At 56.0% G+C, this 9,882-nt stretch overlaps 1 protein-coding gene across 2 annotated transcripts; it reads right to left on the bottom strand.

Annotated features, from left to right (window-relative positions):
- Positions 1–6,020: 6,020 nt before the first annotated feature.
- MIOX (myo-inositol oxygenase) lies at positions 6,021–8,757 on the bottom strand. 2 transcript variants are annotated; one of them, XM_047868479.1, is made up of 10 exons: positions 8,739–8,757; positions 8,486–8,552; positions 7,615–7,695; positions 7,287–7,449; positions 7,090–7,157; positions 6,856–6,965; positions 6,712–6,779; positions 6,568–6,617; positions 6,368–6,480; positions 6,021–6,273 (listed from the first exon to the last, which is right to left on the bottom strand). In XM_047868479.1, exons 2-10 carry the CDS (start codon positions 8,498–8,500, stop codon positions 6,165–6,167), a joined length of 777 nt encoding a protein of 258 aa, XP_047724435.1. In that variant the 5' UTR covers positions 8,501–8,552; positions 8,739–8,757; the 3' UTR covers positions 6,021–6,164. The 2 variants fall into 2 exon arrangements, with proteins under 2 accessions (XP_047724435.1, XP_047724434.1); XM_047868478.1 differs by lacking the exons at positions 8,486–8,552; positions 8,739–8,757 and adding an exon at positions 7,929–8,057.
- Between the last annotated feature and the right edge of the window lie 1,125 nt (positions 8,758–9,882).

The following is a 9,882-nucleotide window of genomic DNA, read 5'->3' as shown; positions in this document are numbered from 1 at the left end:
GGCAAGGGGCAGAGAGAGAGGGAGACACAGAACCCGAAGCAGGCTCCAGGCTCTGAGCTGTCAGCACAGAGCCCGACGCGGGGCTCGAACTCACAGACCGCGAGATCATGACCTGAACCGAAGTCAGACGCTTAACCGACTGAGCCACCCAGGTGCCCCAAGACTCCTTCATATTCTTAAAGCTTGAGGACACCCTGGGGTGCCTGGGTGGCTCAGTTAGGCTTAAGCGTCCATTGACTTCGGCTCAGGTCATGATCTCATGGTTCAGTTCGGTGTTGAGTTCGAGCCCCACGTGGGGCTCTGTGCTGGCAGCTCAGAGCCTGGAGCCTGCTTTGGATTCTGTGTCTCCCTCTCTCTCTGGTCCTCCCCTGTTCATGCTCTGTCTCTTCCTCTCTCTCTCTCTCTCAAAAAAATAAATAAACATTAAAAATTGAGGACTCCAAAGAGCTTTTGTTTCGGAGGTATTATATCTATCAACATCTACCACGTTGAAATTAAACTGAGAAATTCCTTAAATATTTACTTACTAATGTTATTTAACTATATAAATAAGCTCACTACACATTACCATGAAGACAAATTTTTAATGAAAAATAACTGTATTCAAAAAAATTAAGAAGAGTGCCATAGATTTTTTGTTTGTTTTTAAAAGTAAAGTACAGGGGCGCCTGGGTGGCGCAGTCGGTTAAGCGTCCGACTTCAGCCAGGTCACGATCTCGCGGTCCATGAGCTCGAGCCCCGCGTCAGGCTTTGGGCTGACGGCTCAGAGCCTGGAGCCTGTTTCCGATTCTGTGTCTCCCTCTCTCTCTGCCCCTCCCCTGTTCATGCTCTGTCTCTCTCTCTCCCAAAAAAATAAATAAATGTTGAAAAAAAAAATTAAAAAAAAAAAAAAGTAAAGTACAGCCAACATGAGGTTCCGACTTATGACCCTGAAATCAAGAGTCACATGCTCTAGCAACTGAGCCAGCCAGGAGCCCCAAGAGTAGCATACTTTACGTTTTTGCAAAATCTCTTTAATGTCAGGCTTCTCATATCTGCTTTTTTGGCCAGACTATTGCAGTATGTTTTTGGTTGAAGTATATGAGGAAAACCTGGCCTCACACAGATATGTAGCTGGAAAAGGGAAGAATATTTTAGAAACTTTTTCAGATCACCGTGGGTGTTCTTCTTTAATACCGTATCAAAACTACACATAGTCACTTCTCGGTGGTTCATTGCAATTGGAATATGAAGCCATCCCAATGAACTTTTTGTCCTCTGTCCCATGAGAACCCACTGGTGCATCCTACACAATGCAAGGAGCATCATATGTTGGTCATTTAGACAATATCCGTTCACTGAGTTACACCGGTCTTCCGAATGCTGACGCGTGACATCGTACGACCTGAAAAAATCCCATTCATTAATATCACCACCAATCTCATCCTAAAACCGAGTCTAAGGAAGCTGTCATGTTCGCAGCTGCGGGCACAGGTTTTCCCAAATCCTGTTTTTGCTTGAAAGCTAAATTTTATTATTGGCAACAAATGCTACCATTGTTTTTCTTGAAGCGACAGGCTCATTTTGTTCATTTTTAAGAAAACGCCTGCCGATTCAGGTCATGACGTCACGGTTCATGAGATCGAGCCCCGCGTCGGGCTCTGTACTGATGGCTTGGAGCCTGCTTGGGATTCTCTCTCTGCCCCTCCCATTCTCTCTCTCTCTCTCTAAATGTAAATAAACTTTAAAAAGTCTTGATAAAAAGAAAAGAAACAAGAAAATGCCCTGCCCAATGCCCGAGACCAAATACCTACAGTCTGTCCAGTAGGTGTTGTTCCAGGGAAAAGGCTTCTGTAGCTTCAGCAGAAGCGCCTCATGTGTCCAAAAACGGACGTCCCATTTTGCCACATAAAAGATTAAAAAGACCCACACTCAAAGACAGAGATTTAAGAATATTAGTGACGTTTACGACTTCGTTCTTAAGTAAAACTGACCTTGTTGTGACTTGGGGTGTGCGGTGTTGGACGGTCAGGGCCAGGTCAGGACGCAGTCTCAGCTGGTGTGTGGCGGAGTGGGCAAACCCCTGGCCCACCGGGTCCCCTGGACGTCAGCTCAGTGAAAAAGGCGGGTGACCTCATGGGCCCCTGAAAGGGCCTTAGGGGCACGAGAAGAACCACTGTCTCAGTGCAGGTCGTTCCTGCATTCAGGCCATGCCTGGAGCCTGAGATGGAAAGATTTGAACTTGCCATTATTTCCTTCTTGGGCCGTCTGTGCCCTGGGAGCAGCCCCCTTGCTCCAGTGCTTGCTCGTCGTCCCCCAGGCCCGGCCATCCACGAGCTTCCTGCTCCAGCAGGCCGCGGACTGCCGGCTCCCCTCCGGTTCCCGCACAGAGCTCCAACTTTCTGCCTTAGATGGGCCCGAGAACAACTTCCAGATTCCTCTAAGGCTCTGTTGCTTGCAACCCACCTTCTCGGAGGGAACCCACGGGCCCATTCAAAGAGAAACCCGACGAATCAGAGGCGCCCTGGAAGGCTGAGCCTGGGGCAACGGGGAGAGGCAGACCAGGGCGGCTAGAGCAGGAAGAGGGACGCTGCAGGGGTAGGGGCCAGGGTGGCGATGCCAGCAGGCGGGAGAGCCAAGCCCTCCTCCTGCCTGCAGGCTCCTCGGCTGCCCCAGTGCCTGGGGACAGGAGCAAAGATGGCCTCTTCTGCTCTGCATGGGGAAGGCCCCCCAGGGATGAGATCTGAAGGGTACCTTTGGATCCAGAGACTCAGCCTGCCGAGCACCGCCCGCCCCCCCCTTCCCCCTCCCCCCCACCCCATGGAGCAGCTCCAGGGAGGGACCCTGCACTTGCACTGCCAGAGTTCACCGGAGGGAGTGGCAGAGGTTGCCCACTACTGGGGAGGCTGCCCAGGGATGGCGCAAGAGAACAGTCTTCCAGAAGGAAGCAAGTCCGACACATTTGAGCCCGCACTCTCCTGAGGTGGGAGCGGAAGAGAGGTACACGGGGAGAAGCAGGGCGGGGAAGGCGGTGGGTAACCCCACCTCCAGTGGCCACACCAGGGGCTGGAGTGGAGGCGAATGTTCAAGAGTGAGTCTTTAGCCCCCAACGTGTGGATATGAAATACCGTCTCCCCCTCAGAGAAGCCAGGGCTCCCTGAAGTGGCAGCTTCCAGGTCTGGGGCAGCCTCCGGGTTAAGCTGTTGGGGAAGGTCGTGGGGAGGACATTACCACCTGCACCCGTGAACTGGACCCTGGCAATCGAGGGCTCCTCACCCCTCCCCCGTCTTTGCCGCGTGCATTCCCCCCCCCCCCCGCCACCCCCGAAGCTGCTCCAAGGATAGCGATGTGGGGTGGAGGCCAACTGGATGGTCCATGTGACTGAAGCCGCTTAAGTGCTGAGTGTAAACTTTCAAGATTCTATCCTTAGTTTTTAAAAAATAGGGGCGCCTGGGTGGCGCCGTCGGTTAAGCGTCCGACTTCAGCCAGGTCACGATCTCGCGGTCTGCGAGTTCGAGCCCCGCGTCAGGCTCTGGGCTGATGGCTCAGAGCCTGGAGCCTGTTTCCGATTCTGTGTCTCCCTCTCTCTCTGCCCCTCCCCCGTTCATGCTCTGTCTCTCTCTGTCCCAAAAATAAATAAACGTTGAAAAAAAAATTTTAAAAAAATAATAATAATAATCTCTCGCCCAGCGTGGGCCTCCACCTCATGACCCTGAGATCAAGAGTGACGTACCCTACCGACTGAGCCAGCCGGGTGCCCCTAAACCTCTAAGATTCCCGCGGGCAGATGCAAAGACCCAGGAGTCTTGTGGTCGCCCCAGACAAGCCTCACGTGTAGGCTCCCTTGCTTGTTAAACCTGCCACCTACTAACTTGGAGCGGCCTGTCCCTTTGGCGTCTTCCTGCCCTCTGCCAATGGATTTCGAATTACAACAATGTAATTTCGGATTACAACTGAAAAGCTCCGGAGGGGCTCGAGAACAAACAGCCCCCCCGAAGGTGTCTGCATCAAATCCCTGGAATTTGTAAACATGACCTTATTCAGAAAAAGCATCCTGGGGCACCTGGGTGCCTCAGTCAGTTGAGCTCCGAAGTCGACTCAGGTCATGGTCTTGGGGTTTCTGAGTTCAAGCTCCGCTTCAGGCTCTGTGCAGACAGCTCAGAGCCTGGAGCCTGGATTGTGTGTGTGTGTCTGTCTCTCTGCCCCTCCCCCGCTCTGACTCTGTCTCCCTCTTTCTCAAAAGTAAATAAACATTAAAAAAAAAAAAAAAAGGAAAAGCATCTTGCGGCCCCTGGGGGACTCAGTCGGTTGAACGTCCAGCTCTTAACTTTGGCTCAGGTCATGATCTCATGGTTCTTGGGTTCGAGCCCCAAATTGGGCTCTGTGCTGACAGTGCAGAGCCTGCTTCGGATTCTCTCTCTCCCTCTCTCTGCCCCTCCCCCACTTGTACACTCATGCATGCTCTCCCTCTCTCTCTCTCAAAATAAACCTAAAAAAAGAAAAGAAAAAGCATCTTGTGCATGTGATGAAGTTAGGGATATTGAGATGAGGGATCATCTTGGGCCCGGTGCCACGACTGTGTCTCATAAGAGAGAGGCAGAAGGTACAGGTCAATGGAGAAGCCATGAGAAGACAGAGCAGAGGTGGAGTCACAAGCCGGGGGGTGCAGGCAGCCCCCCGAAGCCAGAAGAGGCAAGGACGGTTCCTCCCTGGAGCCTGTGGAGGGAGCACAACTCTGCCCAACACTGTCATCTCAGGCTTCTGGCTTCCAGAACTCGAGAGTATAAATTTTTGCTTTAAGCCAACAAATTTGTGGTAATCTGTTACAAAAACACAGGAAATTACCACAGTCTGGGTGTCTTATCACCAGACAGCAGGACACCCACCAGAGACTGTCGCGGTCATGTCAGAAGGACCTGGGAGCCATCTGGAAGCTGTACCCCAGCCCTGGCCGAGGGGAGTCTGAGTACCAGCGAGGGTGATAAAATCAAGGAACCAAAGCACAAATATGCTGAAATCGACATGTTCTTTTTTTTTTTTTAATATTTTTTAAATGTTTACTTACTTATTTTTGAGAGAGAGAGACAGATCGCAAGCAGGGGAGGAAGCTTCTCTTTAAGCAGTGTTCTCTCAGATGACTGAGGAGGCCGGGGGCCGGGACATCATAGCTCCGCCCTCTAATGGGTTAGGGCTGCTAGGTGGACCTGAACAGAGTGGCTTCCACACCACAAAAGACAGCCTGTGGCCCCTGGGAAAGAATATGCCACCGCCTCTAAAGCACCCTTGCCCCCACAAGCCAAGTCTTAATCTGATTAAGCCTCTATGTGAACGTAGTAGGAAATATCGGAGAAATGTTAGTAAATACCACGGGGATGCAATTAGCAAAATCTCAACAGAAGGAAATCCCTCGATCCACTTTTGTTCAAGAAATAAGTTGCTAGAGGGGCGCCTGGGGGGCTCAGTCGGTGGAGGGTCCGACTTCGGCCCAGGTCGTGGTCTCACGGCTCGGTTCGTGAGTTCGAGCCCCGCCTTGGGCCCTGTGCTGACGGCTTAGAGCCTGGAGCCCGCTTTGGATTCTGTCTCTCTGCCCCTCACCTGCTCACGCTCCGTCTCTCTTTCAAAAATAAACAAACGCTGAAAGAAATGTAAAGAAATAAGCTGCTGGAAGGTAGAGGGGAATCCGGTGCTAAACTGTAGTGCTGAGGGACACACACGTGGGGTTTGCCGACCCCAGGCGAGGGCTGCACCGTGGGGCACGGGAAGGCCCCGGGGTGCTATCCGTGGCTGGAGCTCGCTGCACTTACCCTGCACACGGTCCATGAGCTTTTACGCCGTCTGCTCTCCTAGCTACCAAGTGTTCTGCTTTGTCTTGTTTTTAAGGACTTGTTTTGAGAATGTGAGCAGGGGCAGGGCAAGCCCAGACGCTGACGCCGGAGCCGGCAGGCGGAGCAAGATGCGTGTGGTGGCAGGAGCGGACACACGTGTCCAAGAGGCTACCGCGGCCACGACAGACCCCCGCCTCAGTGAAGGTCAGACTCGTAAGCTGCTTCAAGGTCTTTATTGCCACTGGGCGGAGTGGCCACCAGGACAGGGAGTGTTGGCCGCAGATGTGCACGTGGAGTCCCCCCAACCTTGGCTGTCACCCCAGGGCACCTGACCGGGCCCGGGCAGGGTGGGCAGGCCGGTCACCAGCTCAGCACACCGGGGCAGTACTTGTCAATGAGCCCCTGGTAGTAGGGCCGCAGCTCGTCCGCATCCGGCAGATCTGGGCACTTGGTGTAGAGGTCAAACTTGCTGCAACAGGGGAGGGGCAGTGCCTCGTGAGGAAGCCCCCCCCCCCCCCGCCCTCCAGTCCCCTCCGCCCAGCCCTGCGCAGCAATGGCCGTACTTGAACTCCTGCACCCAGGGAAGCATGGCCAGGTCCTGCTCAGTGCACAGCTGCCGGTAGTCGCCACCCGTGTGCCAAGGGTAGAAAGAGTGGAATCGGACCACGTAGAAGGCCTGAGGGCAGACGGGAGTCGCACCGGCCGGGCGGAGCCAGGCTAAACCGGGCCGGGCGCTCCTGGGTTAGCCCCTCCCCCCACCTACCTCCGGCGGGAGAGAGAATTTGTTGAACTTCATCATCTGGTACATGTACTCTGTGGGAGACAAGGTGTCACCCCAAAGCGCCCGGAGCCACGGCCCCCACCACGGTCCCCATCTTCCCCACTGCCCGGCCCTAACTGGCCTCACCGTCATGGCCCCAGGACATGAGGACGTTCTCTAGCCCACAGTGGGGCTGGTACATGCCGAACTCTGTGCTGCAGGCAAAGATAGAGGGTGAGGGGCTGAGGTGCACTGTGGGGAAGAGGAAGACCGGTCGCCAGGGAGGAGCACCTGTATCGAGGATCCCGGAGGTCGGGGTTGTCCTGGAAGGTGGAGTCACAGAAAACCACAGAGGCCTGGGGACGGCAGCCAACTGGGAAGGTGTCTCCAACAACCGCCCACTGGGGACAGGCAAGCACAGTGGCTGTGACTGCCCTGCCCACGTGGGGGGTTTCCAGAGCCCAGATCCCTGAACCCAGGCTGCCCCAGCCCCAACCTGCTGCACCCCTCCACCTCTGGCCTCACCTGGGGCTCCCCTGCCAGAACCAGGACCTTCCCCAGGTCATGCAGCAGCCCCACGAGGTGGAACCAGTCTGGGAGGGAGAGGGACAGAGCAGGCTAGTGGGCAGAGGAGAAGGCTTGGAACTGAGGGGTGAAGTCAGGAAAGGGCGAAGACCCCCATCTGGCCCTGCACTGCAGCCCACCCCAGGAAGGGGACACACCCTTGTCAGGGTGGGCTCTCCGGATGCCCTCAGCAGTCTGGAAGGCGTGGAAGGAATTGGGGAAGTCCACGTCTGGGTCCGACTCGTCCACCAGCCCGTCCAGCATGGCCACAGCCTCCAGCACAGTCATTTTCTTGTAGGAGAAGCCCCCAAACTGGGTGTGCTAGGCCAGGAAGGGGATGTCAGCACGGCCGTGGCGTTGGCGGGATCAGGGCCCGATCCCTCTCCATCCATCCGGCCTGGGGGCGGGGGGGGGTTGGGGGGGTGGGGAGGGTGGGGGGAGTGGGCAGCCCCACCCTTGGACTTGCAGCAGAGAGCCGCCGAGTACCTTCTTCCTGACGAAGTCCACGGTCTGCTGCGTGTGCATAAGCTTGTAGGTGGCAAAGACACGGTCCAGCAGCGGGCCAGACTGCAAGCCAGAAGGTCAGCCGGGAGGCTCCCATCCCTGCCCTTCACACCCTTGGGGCCCACTGCTCTGGTCTCCCAGGCTGGGCCCCACAAGTGTGAATGGGAGCCGCCCAAAGGCAGCCCCTGAGCTGTGCAAAAGGGGACGGTGCTGCGCTCCCCAGGAAAAGATGGGGCTGAGGTGGGGTTGGGCTTGGGGCAGGGCGGGAGGAGGGTGGCAAGCGGTGGGGTCCTTACGGTGTAGTTTCGGAAGCTGCCCTTGTCTTTGGCTGCCTCTGGGTCCACATCGGGCCGGTAGACCAGGGAAGGGTCTGGGCCCTGGTTGGGTGGAGGATGAAACCCATTTCGCCTTGATGCCAGTTCCATGAGGAAGTGAGGACGTCCCCACGGGGCACCAGAGCCTAAAAGGTGGGCAGCAGGGCACAGCCCCTCCCAAGCACAATGACAGTCTGAGGCGACCTCGCTCCGATTTCCTTATCTGCAAAGTGGATGTCAGCAGGACTCCTGCTTCCCCGGGTGAGGCCCGGGTGCCCGGGATGCTGCGTAGGAGCACATGGCACCCGGCATCTCCTTCTCAAGATCTGGGTCTGCAGGGAGCCTGGGGTGGGGCTGCTGACCCTTGCCCCAGCTAGACAGCAGGAGGAGGACAGGAGGGAGGGAGCCCTTTGACCGGGACCAGCAGGCTGGTGGGAACCAGCTTGGAGAGGGCGGGGGTCTGCGGCTCCACGAGGGACAACCAGCCGCTGGGTGATCAGTCAGTGGGGCCACATGTGCGCTGGGTCTGGAGTACTCACCACAGCCACCTTCATCTTGAGGGAGCAGAGTTGGCAGGTGGGTCAGAGTCCCACGGGCCGTGTGCCCCTATATATGCCCACAGGTTACATAAGTGACCGGACACCACCCAGCCCCTTGGCCTTGGCCCTCGGTAATGAGTGACCATCCACCCTCCTCCTGGCCTCAGAAGTTAATGTGTCAGCACGGGAGCAGCTCCCAGAGGCCCCGGCCCCGGCCCCCTCTTCCTGATTTCAGCCTCTCTGGGCAACTGACCTGATTAGGACTTGGAGGCCTGACGACCGCTCCAGCTCCACCACCGGCCTCCTGCTCTTCCTCCAAGGGCCTTAAACACCTCCCTTCCCGCAGTAGGCCCCTCCCAACAGGTGGTGCAGACCCCAGACCCCACCCATCGGCCTCAGGCACCTGGGATTATGAGAAGGGCAGGGTTTATAGGAAAAGTTATCCTGACGCTTGCTAAGTGAGAGTGAAAGACTTTATTCGTGACTATTGCAATAGGGGAGACAGAATCCAACAAAGACAGCAGGGGGTTGACTGCCAATAAGCAGAGTGGGGGTCAATGGACAGAAGATTGCTAAGGGGAGACACGGAGGTTGGGGGATCCTTGCTGAAGGCAGGCCAGGTGATCAGATCTCAGGGGCAGGGGACACTTGTTAATACTGGGTGAGGCCCAGTGGAGCAGCCTGGCTAAAGGTTGGTCAAGACGGGGGTGGTGGTGATCTTTGTCTGGCTTTTGAGGTGAGGGGCTCCATCCGGAGTCAGGGTAGAGATGAATTCAGCTAGCACTCATCAGGCACGGACCAGGTCAGGCAGACATAGCCAGGACCCAACTGATCAATATGCCTGCCCGGGAGCTGACAGGTTCTCCAAGTAGGAGGCAGACACCGCAAAACCAATCATTGTCTCATATTGGAAAGGCCGGTGCACTTGAGGAAGATGGAGGGTGGCGGTGGGAGGGGATGCTGAGTATGGTCGGGTCATCTGGGGGCAGAGAGAGAGAGGACAGGGGACGAAGGTGTCAAGGTGTCAGTCTACACCCCCCCCCCCTTGGGCGTGTGGGTCTCAGCACCCACTCAGCTTCAGAGACAAGACGTTTGGGTGGGGTGTGCTGCTCTTACGATGACGGTCTCCTCCTGCCAGTGCTGAGAATAGACGGGGAGAGTGCTGGGGCCCCCCATTTGAAATGGCGAAGTGCACGCTGCCTTCAGGACTCTCCTGGCACTTGCCACGTGCTATGGCTTTTGCTTATTTTAGCTTCGGGGTTAATTTCCTTCTGCCTCCTTCCGCTGTGGTGTCAGTTGGGAGGAGGTATTCACTAATGCTTCTCTCACATGCTCAGCAAGCATTTGCTGAAGGAATGGAGGGAGGGTCCAGGGAGGTGGCGGCTTGGACTAGAAAA

Source organism: Prionailurus viverrinus, chromosome B4, assembly GCF_022837055.1.
Source record: "Prionailurus viverrinus isolate Anna chromosome B4, UM_Priviv_1.0, whole genome shotgun sequence".
Taxonomy (NCBI): domain Eukaryota; kingdom Metazoa; phylum Chordata; class Mammalia; order Carnivora; family Felidae; genus Prionailurus; species Prionailurus viverrinus.
Note: the sequence above shows the minus strand (reverse complement) of the source record. Positions and strands in the feature narration are given on the sequence as shown.

Bases quoted from the DNA above. Each gene is read 5' to 3' on its own strand.
- MIOX (XM_047868478.1), bottom strand. From the start codon at position 8,057: ATGGAACTGGCATCAAGGCGAAATGGGTTTCATCCTCCACCCAACCAG. The intron at 7,696-7,928 runs GTAAGGACCCCA...TCTGGCTTGCAG, and splicing joins GCAGCTTCCGAAACTACACC to TCTGGCCCGCTGCTGGACCG. The intron at 7,158-7,286 runs GTGTGTCCCCTT...TCTCCCTCCCAG, and splicing joins GAGAGCCCACCCTGACAAGG to ACTGGTTCCACCTCGTGGGG.